This window comes from Ceratotherium simum, chromosome 23 (assembly GCF_057802395.1).
Source record: "Ceratotherium simum simum isolate JZ-2026a chromosome 23, ASM5780239v1, whole genome shotgun sequence".
NCBI lineage: Eukaryota > Metazoa > Chordata > Mammalia > Perissodactyla > Rhinocerotidae > Ceratotherium > Ceratotherium simum.
In genome coordinates this window covers 36,857,835-36,878,963 of record NC_141922.1, presented here as the reverse complement: position 1 = coordinate 36,878,963, position 21,129 = coordinate 36,857,835, and the positions used below count along the sequence as shown (strand labels likewise).

The window sequence follows — 21,129 nt, the reverse complement described above, 5'->3', positions numbered from 1 at the left end:
GAGTCATCTTCTTTTATAATAAACCAGTGATCTAGTAAGCAAAATGTTTCTCTGAGTTCTGTGAGCCACTCTAGCAAATTAATCAAACCCAAGGGAGAGGGTCTTGGGAACCTCTGATTTATAGTCAGTCGGTCAGAAGCAGCATAGGTAACAACCTGGGCTTGCAATTAACATCTGAAGTAGAGGATAGTCTTGTGGGACTGAGCCCTTTACCTGTGGAATCTGATGCTATCTCTGAGTAGATAGTGTCAGCAGTGAGTTCAATTATACGACACCCAGCTAGTGTTGGTGAACTGCTTGGTGGTGTTGGGGGGAAATCCCCACACACTGGAATTGGGTGATCAGGACCTTTAATGACCAACTCACTTGTTAATAATCATACCTTCCACAAAATAGTATAGCCCAATGTTTAGGAATGCTCCAGAATGCCTGGAGACAAATCTCACTTCAGCATTTATTAGCTGTGTAACCTTGAGCAAGTTGTTTAACCTGTGTCTAGTTTCCTGTCTGTGAGGATGGTAATAGTCCCTATCTCATAGGATAAAATGAGATAATACATGTAAAGCACTTGACAAAGTACCTGGCACATAGTAAGTACTCAATAAAAGTTAGTAATTAAGAGACTCTTAAACTTCATGTTGCACAGTCGTAACAATCCAGTATTTTTTTTTTCTGAATTTTAAGAGAGGTAACATAAGATACTTTGCTTATATTTAATCCAAGGTATCTTGCCATGAATAAACAAGTCACATTTTAAATACATTTCAACATTAATCAAATGATGTTTAGAGAAGAATTAATCTCTATGATCATGCCTACCTACTTACGTTAACGTAAACATTGAAAATATTCTCAGTTACTACCCAGGAACAGTCTATAGAAGGCACTTCCAACTAGCCCTTTATCAAGAGGCAGAACCTAATCCAGGATTAGATAATGAACATAAGCACATTTTCATAGGTTATAACTAGGGAAGGTTTGGCTTTAGGGAGTTTACCGACAAAGGGATTTATATTTGTGAATAAAAAGGAATGCTTGGGGGGATGGCCCCAGTGGCATAGTGGTTAAGTTCATGCACTCCGTTTTGGCGGCCCGGGCGCGGACCTACACACTGCTCGTCAAGTCGTGCTGTGGCAGTGACCCACATACAAAGTGGAGTAAGTCTGGCACAGATGTTAGCTCAGGGACAATCTTCCTCAAGCTAAAAAGAGGAAGATTGGCAACAGGTGTTAGCTCAAGGCCAATCTTCCTCACCAAAAAAAAAAAAAAAAAAAAAAAAGGAATGCTCTTTGGTCAGTTTCAGAATCACTTGGGATGCTATTTAAAGATTTCTGTCCTCCACTTAAGACTTATTGAATCAGAATGTGATTGAAAGGATGAGCAAAGTTTAGGAATATGCTGTAACAAACTCCACAAGAGAATCTTATGCATAAAAGCATGAGAACTACTGCCTTAAGGGGAGACCTCAGTTTGAGTTTAGACCTAGAACTTGCTGACTACCTTTAAACACACAAAAGTAATCTTATCTTTAGGAAAGAAATGTTCAGGGGGCAAGTACTAAATAGTGAAATCATACTATTAAAAAACCCTCAAGTCTGCCCCAGTAAGCCATTATACTGGGTAGCCTTGATATTCAGATGATCTAGGGGGGAAAAAAAAGTAAAAGTAGCAAAACTTTGAAAACCCTGGTAAAGTTCATTCTTGGTCTTCTCTTCCTAAATTTGTTTTCAATTCTATTAGATTTAATCACTAAACAAGACCAAAAGAGAACTTTATTTTACATGACTTTATTTTACATTTAGAACCATTTTATGCTTTACTTAAAAAAAAAAAAAAAACTCACTCTGCTTTTAATATTCCTAAAAGCATTTCAACCAAAATCTTGATTTAGGAAGACTTAAGACATTGTGCATTATTTTAAATATTTTCATTCTTTCAATAACTATTAAAAATAAGTTCACAATTAGGGTTTCAAATGTCCTAATCATATCTAGTTTGTTCTCATTTAATATTTTATCAGTCTCATGTGCATACAGAAGTTAAGGTGATATATAAATTTTATCTCTTTCAGACACATTGATGATAATCAGCTCTTAATCTAATTACTATTTCATTTATTCAGAAATAGCATTTAGACATAAAAACCAATGTCTTACTTTGTAAAATAACCTTTGGTTAATTTACATAAATCTAATACAGCATGTTGTGTAAGTTTTAAATAATACAGAGTTTCACTACTGTAATTTTAGTTTTTAATATTTATTGTGTCAACAGGGCTAAGAATATCATGTGGTTCAGTCTTCTGAAGTTAGTTATATGATAAAAGCATAGTGCCTTTAAACATGAAAAATGTCCCAAAGGCCAGGAGTCCTATAAAGGAGCTGAGAAGTAGAAGAGATTTCAAAGAATTTCCTCATTTTCAATATGTATCAAGTGGCTAGTTTAAGTCACTTCATTGAAGACTTAGTGAAGAAAAGTGTTCCTTATTATGCCATGGAATAAAGCTACTAAAACCACAAGAATTGAGAGATATTGGTCCTAGGCTACAGAATTAATGGGTCATCAAAAAAGAACCTGTGACTCAGTTATTAAGTATAAGTGAATGAATTAATTTCCTATGCCAAGTAGGGGTCACACTTCACTTCCCCCATTTGTAAAAAGAAAAGGTGGCCTGGCCAGTGCCATTCAGGATTCTCTGCTAACTGTAAAATGTGGACTGATTTTCTTCTGTTTCTTATAGTCCATGTGTATATAAACTTTCAGTTGTTTAAATCAAAATTTTTTACGCACATAACCGTGTCGGTGTATTGCCCTTAGTTTAAAAATGTACAACTACATAAATAAAAACTATTGTTTCTTCAATATTACTTGACATTTCTTCTGTAATTTCTTTATTTAAAAAAGTAAATGTAACAAGATACTTAAAAAAGGCTAGATACAAAAGTAGTTAAGCTGCTCACGAACATTTAAAATTTTCCAAAATGTATCTTCAATAATCATGATCTTATAAAACATTTTACAGTTATCAGAAAGTGCCCAGGCTGAGTTTACATAACTGAAATACCTTAGTACAAATGTCTACTTAGAACTGAAGTGCAGTAACCTCCTGACTGACTGCTCATTGAAATAGGGATACAAAGAAAAGAAAAGGTGATTGTGATAAAGTATTGTGCATTGGCCCCATCATATGTACAAAAAAGTGCCCTCACTCAAATGAACAAATTACATGCAAAATATTAGTGATATCATTTAATATCCTAGAGCTCAATGCAGCCAAAATAAACCGCAATAAAAGTGGTTTTCATAGGTAAAAGTGATTTCATCTCTAAGATCTGAATGTCCAGAACTTTTTACAAGTTCCATATACATGATACACAATTGCAGCCAACCACAAATTAAACACCATAAAAAAAGTTAAAATGAAAACACAGAACATACTTAATTTTTTATTTTGAAATTCCCTATTCCCTCTATACAAGAACCTTTGCTGAAACACTTTCCACAAAGGCAGCAGTGAATTTTCAGAACATTTTACATTTTTTTCCCCTCAGCAAAAAGATAAATCACAGTGTAAATTATGTTGTTCTGCTGTCATCTTTGGCTGGGGTTAGACCCAGAAGTTGTTGACTAGCAAACCATTATAGGCAAATGTTGCTAGTGCTCCTCAGGCCTTTTAAGCTACAAACTCAGCAAGGAATGTTTGCATTTAATCTCTTTAAGGTACCACCAGGGGGTGTGACAGCATTAACTTCCATAAACTTTTATAGACAAATGGAAAAAAATCTACAAAATTAGCTAGTAATATTACACAGCAATACACACTTTTTATACTCTACACAAAACCAAAATTCTTGGTCTTAATGGCGAGTAGCAATTTCTGTTTGAGAATCTGTTTAGAGGAATAGAGTGGGACGTAAAGTCGAGAAATACAAGTATTTGCAGTAGGAAGATGTTGGTCATCTGGTGGTCTTATTGTGATTGAGGGCATGGGCTGAAATCCTTCTTCACTGGCTGGTAATGATGGGCTTGATGTCCAAAAGTAAACCTAAACAGGAGTATAATAATTGTAATTTTGGCTTTTAACAGATTAACATTCAACCCTTAATTCTGTCAATATATACATTGAGTCCCATTCTTGTGTTAAAACCTACAAAGAGGTATTATTTTGAACTGGGTTTTTAATTTATTTCTTGTACTGAAAAGGAAAGGTTCAGGGTCAGGAGAGAAAAAAGTGTCACATATGTAGAAAAAGGACCGTTTCAGGCCCTAGTTTCTCATCTGTAACATGAGGCTGTTGGACCAGATGTTCTCTAAAGGGCCTTTGCGGTGGCTAAATTCCACAGAGTATCTCTCAGTGGAAATAAGGCACAAGGTCTCCAAAACAAAAAGCTTCAAAATTCACATAGGTTATCAAAAAAGTTACTTGACATTTTATCTACCAGCAGCATAATCCAGTATTTTCAGTGTGTTGTGATACAGAATAATTTTATAATAGTAATTAAGTGTTGGGGAGCATCTATTGTACATCAAAATCCATGCAATAAGCCATACTGAGTTTTACTACACATCTATTTTGTGGGACATAGTGTAAATGAGATAAATGTTAACTTCTACTTTACTTTCCTGAAATATTTATTTTTATTAATACATACCATTCCTCACTGATCCATACATAGATACATATATACCATTCTTTAATGATAGTTAAGACAGTGCCTATTTCTTAAAGTAAAGCTTTTTAAATCTAATGCATTTATAGTGCACAACTAAACAGACAAATATATCCCAGAGTGACTAGGAAACCCAAATGAACCAATCTGCTATTTCCTGAAGCATAATTTTATGAGAAATCTCATCTAGAATTCTATAGAAGGGGGCAGAAAAAGAAACTCTGGTAAGTGTCAGGGTCTGGCCTGTAGAATCTTCAAAGAACCATCAAAGGGCTGTAGAGATAAAGCTGGCCCAATCCACTCATTTTACAGGTAAAAAACAAGCTTAATATAAAGGGTTTCTCCAAGAATCAATGTGGTTAAAAAGGCAGGTGACTATATCACTGGACATCCAACAAGTTGGAAGAAGAAATACAATGGAAGACTTCTCAAAACTTTTACCAGTGAACTGTGACTCTCCAAGAGGGAAATAACTATGTAGTTTTACCCAATAACCCTAGAAACTGTAAAATTTGCAGGACTAATAATTCAAGGAAGAACAGTTTAGGAAACCGTGTTATATTTTTATGTCCTTCAGCTCTTCCCCTCAGACACAACAGGATAAAACCAACAATATGTGAAGGATGACCTCCCAAAAGAGGAAGGAGAAGACTAGAAAAACAAAACTGCCTTTTATTTCTGACCTTCTATTAATTTCCTTAGCCAAAATTAAAATGACCAACCATAAAACCTTAAAACAAAAGGCTATCATACACAGTATTTTAAAATTTTATATTTTCTTCTACAAATTTTGTGAAGCTTTTAACTTACAAGATCTTGTCGTTCTGTCATGCTCATCTTCTCTACTATTGACCAGAACCAACGCTTGAACTGCAAGAGCTTCTCAGCATTTTCTCCTAAGAATGAAGAATATAAATTCAGTATACTGTATTAGTTGTTATATTTTTAGAACAGTGCTTCTTATAAAAAAATATAAAATTAAAATGTTACTTAGGATGGGGGGGGGTCTAATTCCTACTACAGGAAATTAGGACTGTTTGCGTAATGTAAAACCTCTATAGTTCCTTAGTCAATCCTGACTCAAATGACCAAAACTATAAAAATGAACCAGTAGCCTCAAAATTGATAATCACATGACTTGAATCCTATCTGTAAATCATGATTCTTCTCATGACCTTAAATCAGTGCTTCTCAAATTTTAATGAGTTTACAAATCACTTGGGGGATCTTTTAAAATGCAGATTCTCATTCAGTAGGTCCAGGGGAAGAGAAGGGAAAGGAACCAGAGATTCTGCATTTCTAAAAAGCTTCCAGATGATACCGATGCTGCTGATCTGAGGATTATACTTGGAGTGTCTTTATATATATATTTTTTCCCTTCTCGGTTTGTGGTTTGCAAATGAGACAAATTCTTACCTCATAAGTATTAAAAATTATATTAAAAAGTAGCACAAAAGCTATTATCAATACAATAATCTATATATTGCCAAGCATGAAGGAAAAATAAAATTTATCCAAATTTAACTTAGTATAATTTGGCTGAAGCTGTTTGCAAAATATGAAAAATACAGGGGAAAAAACTAGTACCTTCATGTATGCAATAATCTTAAATTATAGGTATAATCCTCTCATAATGAATTTCTTGGAGCTTCCAGTGTTTTACTGGGTAGTCACAGCTAAAAAGTCTATTCCTTGACTATAGGACTTTGAAAAGAAAGAGTTGCAGCACATCAAGCACTGAAGCAAAATGTTATTCTAGGAGGATTATCACTACCTCTTGTTCTTCTTTCTAGATTCTCCATTTGTTTGTGTGCTATTATGCCTTTGTAAGTGTGCTGGGGTCCAGTTCTACAAAGCAAACATCATGCAAATTCTTTAATTAGGGAGTTTAAGAGACATGAATCGAGAAAGGCCAAGAGAATTGTCACATGGACTGTTTTTTCTTAGTATATAAAAATCCTTTTTACACAGTTGCTCAACACAAAGAATTTTTACTTGTATTCATACTAAACCATATATTCTTTAAAACCTAGAATTAAATGATAAAAGAATTAAGAATAAGCTAATGCTAAACTGTCATAGTTCAATATCTTAAAAAGATGTAAAAAAAAATTTTAAACCTCAGTAATACTGCATTTCTCAAACTGTAAATATATCTAAGGACCAGAAACTCAGAAAATGCTGACTGATCAAACTATATAGTTTATTCCTTAAATAAACACTGAAAAAATTCCATACCTGACTCATCATTGAAAGAGGTGAAACTGATCAGCATCTGCACATTAACTTCACCACAGCCATTTACCAAAAGCCTAAAATCTTCTGCTGTTAAATCTTCTAATGAATTTTTCGGAAGCACATCCAATAGACCTTTCCTCATTGCCTAGAGAATTTCAAAAGTTACCCTTTTATTACTATCAGTACTTTATTTTCCATGTAGCACTTTTATTGTTGTTAAAGCCCACTATCTAATTTTAGCAGCCTCTCTAAGAATACTAGTTGTCATTTTAAATGACAGAGAAAAAATTAAGTTCTATATTCTGAATTTCTTATTAATAGATTCAAAAGAGGCAGAGAAAAAAAAAGACCTTGTGAATAGGCTACATGTTCAAAAGTGAGTTAGTATTGTTATATACCAGGAGTTAACTGAAATAGTTTTAAAAATTATGTTAATAACAAACAGGCTAGTCATTAAATAAATAAGAGTAGCTTCTCGTTGTCAAATGTGCTATCCCATCAACATACTAGGAAAAGTAATGGTAATGACCAAAAAACATCCCCGACACAAACCCTAAATCTAGAAGCTTACTGAGGAATTACCATGTGCCAGGAACCACTCTAAGCATCTTACATGTAATAATTTGTTTAACTTTATCCTCATTTTGCAGAGGAAGGAACCAAGGCAGGAAGTACTTAAGTAGTTCGCTCACGTCATACAGCTAGAGGGTAGTGCAGCGATGATTTGAACCCTGACAGTGTGACTCCAGAGCCTGCACAATTATTCCCAGCACAGGGATCAGAAACACTTGACAAATATTTTACCATAGAAGGGGAAAGAGTTAACATAGTAGGTCTGATGTTGCTCTTCAGAAGGGCCTGACTGGGGGGGATGGCCCTTGGCTGGCATTTCCAAACTTGGTTTTTGGAATGTTCCCTACATTACTAACCGATATGGCTATTTTGAATGACTGGGACAATGAACCCTGCTGTACCAGCTGGCCTAGACTATTTGTGCAAACAACGTGATTTATGAACACATGCTTTCCTCTGGGAGTCTGAATTTCAGTAACCATAGCTGGTTGCACAGGCAGAAAATGCTTACAGGACTGGCTTCCAATAAAACCCTAGGCTCTGACTCTTAAGCAGGCTTCCCTAAGCACAAACACTGCACACGTGTTGCTGTAATTCACTGCTAGAGGAATAAGTGTGTTCTTTGTGCCCCCAGAGAGAGAACTTTGGAAGCTTGCACCGGGATTCCTCTAGACTTGGTCTGATGTATTTTTTTCCCTTGCTGAGAATCGTTTTGCTATATAATAAACCATAACTATGAGTACAACTGCCTCTGAGTCCTAGGAGTCCTTCTAGTGGGTCACCAAAAGTATAGGTGGTTGTAGGACACCAAAACAGTAGTTGTTTCAGTCCCACAAGCATCCTTTCCATACTTTTACTTACTAAATCTACTTTGTGATGATTACATGGTTTTTCCAAGTAGTTTTACCCAAGAGAAAGTGAGTACTTGGTCTGGATTCAGGTGTAATTTACACTGTACATAAAGTCATTTTGGTTTAAAAATTTTGACCTTTTTTTAGGTAAGCTGAATACACTCTGAGCTAGTTTACCCACAGGAAGACACAAACAGCCTCATCAGATCAAGTAACACTTTCTAGAAAACACTTACATGTAATGGCTGTTCTGCAACTACCAACATTCTGTGCTCTGCATATTTCCGCACATACTCATACACATTCTGGGGAGTGACTGGTATATTTACACCATTAGGAATAAGTTCAACCTGTGAAAAATTTAGCAGTTCCTTTAAAAGCAATTTTGTCAAAGCAATAAGTTAACAGTTCATAAAACAATTTCCTAAAATTTTTAAATCTAAAGATAATTCTATATCTGACAAATATCTAAGAGATGCAAACATTTTAAGCCTTAAATAAGTACAAAAAACTCTTCTACCTGTCAGTCTGTCTCAGTAACTGTCCATTCATCTCTCTCACTCTATTCATCTCCAAGACTATCTTTTTTCTGTGTGTATTTGTGTGTGTCTCTCTCTCTTTCTTGGTTACTATCTATCTAAATTGTTTCTATATAAGACAAGCACAACAGACCAACCAAATTCTCTTGCCAGTATCAGAAAATTACATATTTGTTTTACCTGTCCTCCACCCTCTTCTTTACACAGATCAATTGCAAATGCCAAATCCATTGCTGAGAAAACAGCATCAGCATCTGAACTCTGAGAAGCGAGGATAAGCTGCCGCAAACTCTCATACATCACAGGGTCAAAAAAAGCAAAATCATGCCAATTGACCTAAGAACGTAATCATATGAAACTCAATTATGAAAGAAACATCTTTACTGAACTCATTAGTAAATTAAAGTCTATGATAAAGAATTTTATCTAATTTGAGGATATACTGATAAAGAATAATCTTCCACTAAATATATAACTGATTTGGAGATGGAAAATTTTAATACATCTTTGGCTCTGATAATACATTCAATTTTCAAAGTATAAAAAATATAATTTTGAAAAAAACTTTAAAACCAATAGTGTAATAATTATTTTAAGTTCCAAAATAATTTATTTGCAAAAACCAGCACTAATTATTAAACAGTGATTATGCTGAGCAGCTGGTCCTGAACTAAATACACATCCAGTTGGGTTTGACAATAATCATAAAATACACATTATTAATTCCAGATGATAAATCTGATGCTCAAAGGAATTCAGTAACTTGCTGAAGGTCACACTTGAGTCTATTTCATTTCATGATCTTTTCTATAAACCTTGTTAAAGGCTCAACATATCAACATTTCTGTGTTGCTGAACTTTAAGTCCAGTTCCTCTTTGCACAAGAACATTTTAGCTGAAACACTTTAAGAAGAGGGTCAAAGTTAAAAAAAAAAAAAAAAGAATAAAAAAAGAAAAAATATATATCATAATATGATATGCAGTATTAATAGAAAACAATATTCATCACTGGGTTTGATTAAAGAAAATTATTAGTAGACTACAGGTTTAACAATGCTAATTTCATATCAGATGTGTGATATGCATCACTGGAAAATACTATAAAATATTTCATTGTTTTGTATCAAGTAATTTCTTTATAACACCTTTAGCAACACCAGCAGTTGTGTTTTAAGTCAAAAGCTGCATAATTAGTATTATACATTAATTTTAAAGGATGTGGTATTTCCCCTCCTCCCAATCATAAAGCAATATGCAGGCTGTCAAACTATCAAAATACATAAGGACAATAAACTAATTCTATCACCCAGAGATAAATATCAAGCATGCTGTGCTGTATTTTCTTACATTCTTTTGTCCCACCTCCTCCATGAACATCTTACATATATTTTTGAAGCTGGAAATGCTCTTTTCAATACAATATTACTTCTACCTCTACTACCACCTGCTAGAACAAATAATAGTGGTTAAAATCTACTGGAGCACTAACTGTGCCAGGCACTATACTGTTTTCTTTATCATTTTAGAAATGAGGAAATATGCCATACATATCAGGGGATTTGTCTGCAACAGGAACCAGGTCTGTCAGAACCCCCCAAACCCACCCGTGTCACACACTCTGCTATGCTCTCTCTTCCATTATTGAGATTTCTCTCATGTCATTAAATGTTTGAAAATGATTCATAATGGCCACAATGCTTTAAAGTTTAATATTAAGTTAATGCCATAAACAGTATGATAGTATATAATTATTTTATAAAAGAAAAGTTTTACAATTGTAAAAGCAGCTAGGTTCATTAAAATCACTTACTTTCCTACCAAGCAACACTTTAATTACATGTCTATTCAGTGTGATAGGACACAGTTCATTCTGTAACAGACATAGTCCAAGAATCCTAAAAATAAAAACAGAAATAATATTTAAATTCAAAAATAATTCTAGAACACGTATAATCCCGCACATACATAAAATATTTTGAGAAATTTTCTACAGCCTCATTTCTAATCAGTATGAAGTGGAGCATATACACATTTTAAAAACTAATATATTTTAGTTTCATAAATTGAAATTTAAAAAAAATTCAAATATAAGATTAGAATTATTTTACCTGCCAATGTTTCTGAAACAATTCAACCTTGCTTCTGTGTTTTTCCCAGGCCTTGGAGTATAAAATCCTCTTTTTCCAGGTTGGTAAAACAAAGGGGCATTGTCATCCCCGTCATCTGTATCATCTAAATCCATATCTACTACGCTTCGACTAGAGCCATGACGCTTTCGGTTCTCCTAATAACAGAATATCAGAGATTAAGCCCTGAGATTGAGTTTGAAAACAAAACATATGAACTCGTTTTCTAAAATCACTCAAAGTGAAGTCAGGTAGGTACAGCAACATTCATATTTAAATATAAATAAACTTTTTAATTCATTGTTTCAGAATTGTAATATACAAAGCTTGTGCCTGTTAAGTCTTTTAACTTCTCTGTCCATTTAAATAAAATCACTTCATGAAATTCTGGTTGCTTCTTTCACCTTAATTCCTTAAAGATACTTTCACTGGATACAGAATTCTGGATTGACAGTTCTTAAAGCATTTTAATGATGATGTTCTATTGTTTTCTTGGCCTCCACCGTTTCTGAGGAGAAATCCATTGTCTTTCAAATCACTGTTTTCCTATACATAAGGCACTGTTCTTTGGCTGCTTAATTTTACAGCAGTTTGATTATAATGTGTCTACACATAGTTTTCTTTCCGTTTATCCTGTTTAGGGTTCACAGACCTTCTTGAATCTGTAAATCTATGTCTTGCACCAAATTTGGAAGTTTTCAACTATTATTTCTTCAAATATTTTTCTGTAGCAATTTCTCCTCTTCTTCTGAGTACCCCAATAACATAAATGTTTGATCTTATGATGTGGTCCCACAGGTCCCTGAAACTGTTCTTCTGTTTGTTGTTTGAAATCTTTTCTTTCTCTGTTCTTCAGAATGGATAATTTCTATGTATCTTCAAATCGACTGACACTTTCCCCTGTCATCTTCATTCTGCTATTGACCTATCCAGTGAATTTGTTTCTTTCAGACATTGTACTTTTAATTCTAAAATTTTCCCTTGGTTCTCTTTTAAAGTTTATTATTTCTCTGCTGTGAACCTCTATCTTTCCATTCATTAGTGTTTACCCGTTATCTCATAGAACACAAGATAAAGTCTTTGATAATTCCAACAAGTGGGTCATCCCAAGGTTAGCAAATTGGTTCTTTTCCAAGAACTGGTCAGTCTTTCCTAGGTCTTTGAGTATGCTGAGTAATTTTTGAGTGTGTCTTGGACATTCTGAATATTAAGTTGTGAAACTCTGGGTCTTGTATAAACGATATGGAGAACATTCATGTTTTTTGGCTTTAGTAGGCAATCAACCTGGTTAGGTTCAGATTGGAAGTGTCACCTTCTTAGTTTTCAAAGCCTTTACTGTTTGGGTCTACCCTGCATATGCATCATTTGGGATAGTCTGGGACCTGGACAGTGGTTTATACTATTGTTTAGTTCTCAGAGTCTTTGCCATCTTCCAGCTAAGATGGAGTAACAAGGATCGGCTTTACTCTCCACCTGAAACAATGCCGTATGAGTTTTTCAAGTTTTAACTTCCCTTTCCAATCTGTGTGTTTTGTTTCCTTTTCAGAATCCTCAGGCAGTTCCTTTTTGTGTTTTGTCCAGTTATTAGTTGTAATCAGTGAACAAGATTGGGTTTGCTCCATCTTGGCTGGCACTGAACTTCTCAGGTAGCTTAAGAATGAAATACATCATGCACTAAAAAGCCTTCCTTATGGCTATACTATATGTCATGTTTTCTCTGCATCTTTGGCACTCACTGCTTCCGTGGGGAATAAGCCCAAGGATTCCATACTGCCTCTATCCTTCTCTACTACTAATTCATGACATCTCTAAATTAAATCTTAATTCAGGCTGTGCTCAATTGGATGCAGCCAGTGAGTGGCGTTACACTGAGCCCTAACTAAACCAATCTTATTATTTGATTCTGTACATGACACCTTTATACCTATCTTTACTTTTTTCTCTACTGTAATCAAGCATGTTACTTATAAAGACATAGTTTCTTCATAAATACAGCTTTCCTCCCCCTTCTGTCATTTAAATTCCAAGTGCTTATTATTAGCACATGCACAAAACATCCCTTACCTGTACCTTTTCTGAGGAGTCTAATAATCCAAGATCCAAGATACTGTCAGCTCCATTTTCCCTAAAAACAAACAAAAAACCTTTCACATTCCAGATAACTGAAACTTCTAGAATTTAGTGTAGAGAAAACACAGGCATTTAAATTTATAAGAATTTATAAATTCACTTAAGTTTTGAAGTAAATAAATATCCAGGACACTTACTGGTCTTAATGCAGTTCTAGGAGCAGAGAAGTCAATAATATACACAAAACAGCACTAGATGCTACATGTATGATTCAAGATAATGAGCTAAATAAAGACTACCTGATTTCAGACACAATAATCAGTTTTCATAGGGATACCAAAACTTAAGTTCAAGGGGAGCATTGTAAAAGAACAGAAAAATGCTCAGAAAGCAATCACAATAGGAATCAAATTCTTTAATGTATTTAACTAGTCTACAATACTAATAAATTCACTGTTCACTCCATAAAACTAGGTGAAAGCAGTCAATATTATATATTATTTGCATTCAATAGAAAATACTACTAAATTAGCAACGCTTAAATATATTTATAAAAATCTTTATATCAAAAATATACATTCCTCATAACTTTTTCTATAATGGGCTAAGCTGTATCAGTGTGCTGGTACCTCTAGAGACAGGGAGGAGGAATAAAGAAACCGTACATAGAAGTCCAGAGAAGAAAAACAGTAGTAACAGCAAAGAAAATAAACTTTCAGCAATAGTCTTTGGCTTGGACCATTTAAAGGCTCTGAAACAGGTTAAGTGGCTGGAACAGGTTATGTGGCTATTTAGTTTCAGTGCTTAGCCTACCTGCTTATCCATCTCTAGGACTATATCTAATTTAAGTGCCTCATCCAAAATTATAACCAGGAAGAAAAAACAGAAATTTTCATCTAAAATAATTAACACTTCAAAGCCTCAAACTGGATATTAGAGTAGCCCCAGGATAGAAGGCACAGAATAAGTATGGCATATCTTTTTAATGTCACTTTTACTTGTCACATTAGGAAAAGAAGGATAAGTAGCTTAACTGTTAGATATTTTTAAGTTCTATATTAAAACAAATATATTACACAATAAAAAGCAAAAACTTGCATGGATTTTTAACATAAAAAATCAGGAGGCCTAAAAGAAATTTCACGCTTATGGCAAGAACTCAGGAACTACACCGCAATTCCTTGAGGTATTTGGCCTCTGCCATTAGCGGTATTCTGGTAGAGAATTTGAGATGTACTTCTTACAAGTAATTTCTAAATATCAGTACATAAAAGATCTTCAGAATGTAAGTAACTGCTAAAATTCTATCTTTCTAATACATGTGAAACTCAGCTGTCTCACTCACGGAGTTTTAAGCCATCTCTTAAAAAACCGTTCAATGTCTTGTACTTTATTGTATAAATTTTAAGATATGGCAGCACCCACATTCTAAAAATAAAGCAGCTGATATTTAAACTGAAATGCCTTCCCAATTGTACGCATTACCGGCCATGTGCAATAATGAGTTCCATGGCTTCATCCACTCTTGCTCTCAGAGAATCTTCACTTGCTAGAAGGAGCAGCAGCTGAGCTGGGGATAATTCCAGCAGCATGCCAGTGATTTTACTTGCAAATGCCTGTAAATAATGAACAAATGTTATTTGCCCCTACCCTCTGAAACCTCTTGTTTAAATCAGGAATCTCTTATCCAAAAAAAAAAAAGGGGGGGGGGGCTGGCCTGGTGGCATAGTGGTTAAGTTTGTCCACTCTGCTTTGGCAGCCTGGGGTTCATGGGTTTGGATTCTGGTCACGGACCTACACACTGCTGATCAAGCCATGCTGTGTTGGCCTCCCATATACAAAATAGAGGAATATTGGCACAGATGTTAGCTCAGGGCCAATCTTCCTCTCACACACACAGACACACACACAAAACCCAAAAACCTTGGATAAGAAATAGAAAAATTGCTGAAGCAGTGAGGTATTTTATTAAACTGGAAGCTTAATTATAGAGAATTTTGGTAGGGAATGAATAGTCCATGCACTAGCACAGTCTTGTAAAAGCTAGTTTAATACTTGTATGACAGCCTTTTGTAAAGGTTTCTGATATCCATGAGTAAACATACAAATACTCAATTTCCACTTTTTTTTTCCTCGTCAGAGAACCAGAGACATTTCTTTCATTTAGGGAGGGAAAAAATAGAAAGAAAGAGGGAGTGAAGGAGGAAAAAGAGAGAAGAAGATGCCTCTATATATCTATTTTTTGTTATTGAGGAAGACTGGCCCCAAGCTAACATCTGTTGCCAATCTTCCTCCTTTTTTTTTTTTCTTTTTGCTCCCCAAAGCCCCAGTAGATAGTTGTATGTCATAGGTGTACATCCTTCTAGTTGCTGTATGTGAGATGTCGCCTCAGCATGGCTTGATGAGTGGTGCCTAGATCTGCGCCCAGGATCCCAACCTGCGAACCCTGGGCCACTGAAGCAGAGCACGCAAACTTAACCACTACACCACCGGGCCGGCCCCAAGATGACAGTATTTAAGGCTAAGGATTTACTGAAAGAAATATATAATTGGTTTTCTCTGTTTTATTATTCTTTTGCTTAACATGTACATACAGTTATATATATAGACAAACAAAAAACACAACTAGTTTATATGTTTCATATTATATGAAGCAACTCGGACAGAACGTTCAGAATAAAAATCTTCCTGCATACATACCAGCAAAGTACATTATTTGTAATGTGTTCTAGCTACAGCTTGCTAACAGATAAAAAGTCTGCTTCAAAAAGTAACAATATGTACAAATAAGGGTACAAATAAATACAACACAAAGATAATTCTTTAGCACAGAAGGAACTTATTAGGTAGAATGCCAACCTGGCGTAGGTAGGGAAAACAAACAAACCTCAACCTATATACAGTTACCCTTCAGCAAATGTTGCTCCTTTCCCTCCTAAGCTTCCTTTTTACTGCAGTCCTCAACCACATGGCGTGCCCAGTAAATGACAACTTTTAAAATACTAACTTTAATTCAAAAACAAACACAGCACAGCCAGTTAGGAGGTAGCCAAGTGCACCATACATACTGGTTGCATTGCTTGTACACGGGGATAAAGTCTCTCTCCCAGTGCCTGACGATGTGCTGGCAGAGGATCAGGATCATCACTGGGATTTCCTTCAGAGGCTGGTCTGAAGGGCCTAGTGTCAATGGAAAGCTGCCTTCTAAAGTCTCTGAAAAAAAAAAACAAAGCTATTATGACTTCATTTCCCTTGTCTGCAAAATGAAAATATCAGCACAAATAGTAATGAAGCTGGAAAACCTGAGACTATAGGTAGCTCCAGTTATGGTGCCACGGTGGTAGAATGCCTAAATATATAATAGTTGGGAAATGAAGATTATCTAGATTTTGTTACTTGAAAATCAGTATATTTGCAATGCATAGTTCAATCTGATTCTAACAGAGTAGGACCCTAAAATACCAGAAATCAAGAGCCCACCCATAATTCCTGGAAATTTTAGTCAAAAGTAGAATGCCACCCATCCTAATAGGATAAAAATCAAAAGGTTTAAGTAACACAATTGCCACAATTAAAATTTTAAAACAAATTTAGGAAAGAATGATATAAAGTTAATAAAAACTTCAAAGAATTAGGAACTTGAGTGAGATAAATAAAAAGCCAAAAGAATTTCAACTGCTGGGTTTTTAAAGCAGAACATTTCAATAACAGTAGACTAGACTATTTTAGCTACGATACATATATCCAAATATTAAAACTGTCATTTTCTAAAAATAATCCATAATTGAGACTCTTATTTACAGGCCTACCTCTAATTCATCCAAAAAGGTGGTATTCAATACAAGATACAAAGTTGTCTCACCTATCCCGATCTCTCCGAGAACCTGCTCGCAAGCCACTGCTCCTCCTCATTTCCCTTTCTCTCTCTCTTTCCCGATCCCTTTCTCCTCTATTCCTTAATCTCTGCATTAAACCTGGAAGAAAAACACTTTGTTTAGATGAATGTAAATGCAACTACTTTAAATTTTAAAGTCAATGTGAGGACATGAGACAAACATAATAAGAACATGACAGCTGAAGATCATCTTCCTAAGCTTCTGTGTTGGTGCCTTCCTCTCACACTCCCTATGGTTTGATGGATGTGGGTGATTGTATAGAATGTGCCTGGCACGTAATAGATGTTCACTCAGTATTTGTTTAATGAATTTATCCCCTTATCATGTCAAAGGTGTGAAACAATATGTAGCAACTGGGGCTATGTTAGTTTCACCTTAAATGATGCTGAGATTTCCTACATGATCAAAGTCATATTTGAGTATCTTCTCTATTCTTAGTTTTTGGCATTGAGCATTGTAGGCCACCCAGAACAACAGCTATTATTATTTTTAAAACTGTAAGCATAAACTGAAGTACAGTTTCCTCAAGAGTGTGCAGCCAAGTTATTTCTGAAATGTTATGACTTCCCAGGTTTCCTCATTCAAATTTACCAATTTCTTTTTATTATAGGACTAGAGAAAGTCAAATGGTGAAACTAATGATGAAAGGCTGGGCTACTCTCCCCATCTTTTCATCCTCAGTCCTTTGTAGAGCTCATTCAGCCTCTATGGAGGCAGTTTACAGAACCCCAATAAGATGCAGCTACAGCCTAGGTAAAACAGGAATTTAGTAACTCCCTCTCCCTCAATTACTATATCCATCCACCTACAAGACTGACAATCTTCTGCCCCTACTTTTCATTAAATCCCCAATCATCACCTATGTAAGGCTTTTGTAACTTTCACAGATTTTTAAATTTGCTAATTATTATCTTGAAAATTAGGTAAGAATACCAATTCCAAAGTGCTGGTCCGCAGGGAGGCAAAGAGCTTGCATCAGGGTGTTAATATAGAAATTCTTACTACTAAAAAACAAAGTCTGGCTAAATTAAACTGTGAGGTTAGTGACGTAGCCGATTTACATTTGGTTGCAGGTTCCATATCTCACCGGGGACCGGCAGCAACTCTGCAAACCATACTTTCAATAGCAATGCTCTAGAGAACAGCATTTTCTTCTCAAGTATCTGTACTAATTAAATACAAGGGTGGGGGAAGTACTGCAGTTTGCTCATTGCATTTTTATACTACCACAGATCTTACAACCTCTCACTCCCTAAACATGTAACAGTTGAGAAACTCACTAGTATAATCACAAACATTTATGAAAACAAATGTGTCAGTAAAAGAGCAAACTGCTAAAATGTCGATTGAACAAGATTAAAACATTAATCTAGAATAAAATTGTATAAAAATGTAAAAGTACATTAAAGTTCTCCCACTATAAATACATATAAAACCATGATTATTAATGTTTTGATCAAACAAGGAAAGAATTTTTATGATGCTTTTTATCTGTAGAGTACTTACTTGTATGAGTGCCTTTGTTGGCATTTTGGATACAATCTAGATTTGGCAGTTTTTCATTTGACAAAAAAGCTTGTGCAATGGCTGTATAAAAACTTCGTGCTACACCACTGCCCTCTCCTGGCTCATCCTTAAATGTGACTTTTACTCTGTGTACAGCCATTGGTGTAGTAGCGCATCTTCGACCAAAGTGATTGTTAAGCTGCCTCATGGTCTGCTGAATAAGAAGATCTCGATCCCGATCAACCTATTAAAACACACCAAAGAGCACTAAAGTCAGTGCTTGGAAACCACCTTGAAATTTTTCTATGTAAAATCTGAAAATCTAATTTTACGTTTTCCTTGACAGTTTAAATAACTACAAAGTAACGTGGGTTCTCAGAGGCTTATACATTCCAAATAAACAGCATTCTAAAGCATGAAACAATGTCTTGCATTAAATCAGGATAATGGAATTTAACTCAATTCTAACATTTTCTTAAAAGGTCTACTGGAAAATGGCAATTCATTCAATTTTAGAATATACCAGAGATAAATTCCAACTAGATCAAAAATGTAAATGTTTTTTTAAAAAAATAGCAAATACTAGAAGAAAACATGGGATATTCCTTTGGTGACAGAATACCACTAGCAAAATAAGAGAAAAAATAACAAACTGTGAAAAATATTTGCACATTCTATTACAAAGATACATATTCATGAAGAGTGTACATATCACCTAAAGATAAAGTGCTTCTAAAAAAACTGAGAAAAAACTAACTCAATAGAAAAAAATGGGCAAGATATATCACCAAACAATTCACAGAAAAAGAAATACCCTTAAACATATGAAATAATGTTTAAATTTTGCTCATAATACGAGAAATGCAAATTAAAACTATACTAAGATGCCATTTCTTACCTATCAGATTGGCAAAAATCTAAAAATCTGAGAACAAACTGTTGGCAAGACTGGGGAATCAGGCATTCTCATATTGATGTTTAAAGTGCAAAAATATACAACAATTACGCAGAGGTATTTGGCAGAATTATATATGCACATGCCCTTTTACCCATGTCTAGGTTCCATGTCTAGAAATCTATCTCATAGACACGCTAGCCAAAAAGAGAAACACACATGAGGCTATTCGTCACAACACTATTTGTAATAGCAAAAGATTAGCAACAGACCCAAATGTCTATTAATAGGCAACTGGCTGAAAAAACTGTGATACAACCATAAAAAGCAGTACTAAGACTAAGCAGCTATAAAAGGAAGGCAGAACATCTCTATATACAGCTATGGCTTTATCTCCGGGATATACTGTTAACTGGGAAAAGCAAGATGGAGCAAAATGTATAGCATGCTTAGCGTGGGGAGTCAAGAAGAGAGATGGGTAAATGAATACACACAAGATTATACTTTTTTAAAAGGGGGGAGGGAAATAAACAACAACAACTAAAAACCTAAAAGGGGGAAGGGGACATGGTAAAAGAGACAGGAATGGAAACTATATCTCTCTGAATACAACTTCTTCTGTAGAGCCAGCCTTTCTACACTGTAGATATTTTACATTAATTTGGAATCAAAACAAACAAAAAAAGCAATCCCTAAAAATTGAAATCAAAATGAAACAAAAGGCCCTAATTGTATGGAGATGGTAGCAAAACCACACCAACAGGAATTATTTCAAATGACTTTCAAAGTAATTTGTAGATGTGCAATTGGATATGCTCTAAGGACAAAAAACTGCAAATAAATCTTAAGCTATTTTCAATAATCATTTTGTTGGTAGTAGTGTTGATGCTGTGATTCTAAGACTGCTGTGTGTATGCTGTGGGATAAAAGCACATGAGTAATTTTATCAGTGTTCTGAAGTTGAATATTCAGTTAGGAAGAAAGGAGATAAAGACTAAGAGGTGAAAATAAAACACCCTTGTGGTCCTAAATCTTGAATTTGAATTGGTAATAAGAACTCATGATGCAATTTTCTTCTTCTTTTTAAAAGAGCATTTCCTAACTCTATCCACTAAAAAGGCCTAGAAACAATGACCAACCCAATAGGCAGTGAGCAACGCTAGAGCTCAGATTATAATCTCAAAATACAATTTCCTACTAAAATGAACCAGGGCTTCTTGAAGAAATGGCTGATTTAAGGTCTGTGACAGGAAATACACAAGATGAGACATATCAAAAAGAAAGTTATCAAAGATTATTGGAGTCATATCAAAAGGACTCAGGAGCCAGAAAGGACCCAGGACACCCACTAGGCAAAGAAGAGACAATTTGAGCATCAATGGAATAATAACCTCAATGGAATGAGGCACATCAAAAATGTTTAAATCCGTGTATTCATAATGATACGTAAAAACAAACTCTAGAGGATGTTAGGAAACCAACTGCCAGAGGTAAGCGCTACTCTAAATTTGGTAATTACCATTTATTTTCTTTAAACTTTTAATTACACAGTACATATCCCTAAACAAGATTATTTTTTGTTTTAAACTTTATATAAATGGCATACCATATGTATAGTATAGCAAAATCGAAATACCTTTACCTCTAGTGATAAATCTCTTGACTGCTGGTTTCTCAGTTTTTCCATTTCTCTACGGAATTTTGATTCTTTTACCTCAAAACCACCCAATTCGGTTAGGATCTTTAAAAAAACAAATAAATGCAT

General features: G+C 34.8%; 1 protein-coding gene across 2 annotated transcripts in view; it reads right to left on the bottom strand.

Annotated features, from left to right (window-relative positions):
• Positions 1-3,414: 3,414 nt before the first annotated feature.
• Positions 3,415-21,129, bottom strand: part of UBR5 (ubiquitin protein ligase E3 component n-recognin 5) — a 122,375-nt gene continuing 104,660 nt past the window's right edge. The window contains exons 47-59 of one of the 2 annotated variants that reach the window (XM_087447566.1): positions 21,001-21,105; positions 18,470-18,713; positions 16,930-17,041; positions 16,136-16,280; positions 14,553-14,683; positions 13,062-13,122; positions 10,980-11,155; positions 10,682-10,766; positions 9,052-9,207; positions 8,569-8,682; positions 6,909-7,053; positions 5,481-5,566; positions 3,415-4,045 (exon numbers count right to left, since the gene is read on the bottom strand). In XM_087447566.1, coding sequence (XP_087303692.1) covers positions 3,833-4,045; positions 5,481-5,566; positions 6,909-7,053; positions 8,569-8,682; positions 9,052-9,207; positions 10,682-10,766; positions 10,980-11,155; positions 13,062-13,122; positions 14,553-14,683; positions 16,136-16,280; positions 16,930-17,041; positions 18,470-18,713; positions 21,001-21,105 — 1,773 coding nt within the window. In that variant the 3' untranslated portion in view covers positions 3,415-3,832. The remainder of the gene's footprint in view (positions 4,046-5,480; positions 5,567-6,908; positions 7,054-8,568; positions 8,683-9,051; positions 9,208-10,681; positions 10,767-10,979; positions 11,156-13,061; positions 13,123-14,552; positions 14,684-16,135; positions 16,281-16,929; positions 17,042-18,469; positions 18,714-21,000; positions 21,106-21,129) is intronic. The other variant, XM_004431228.3, reaches the window with a different exon arrangement.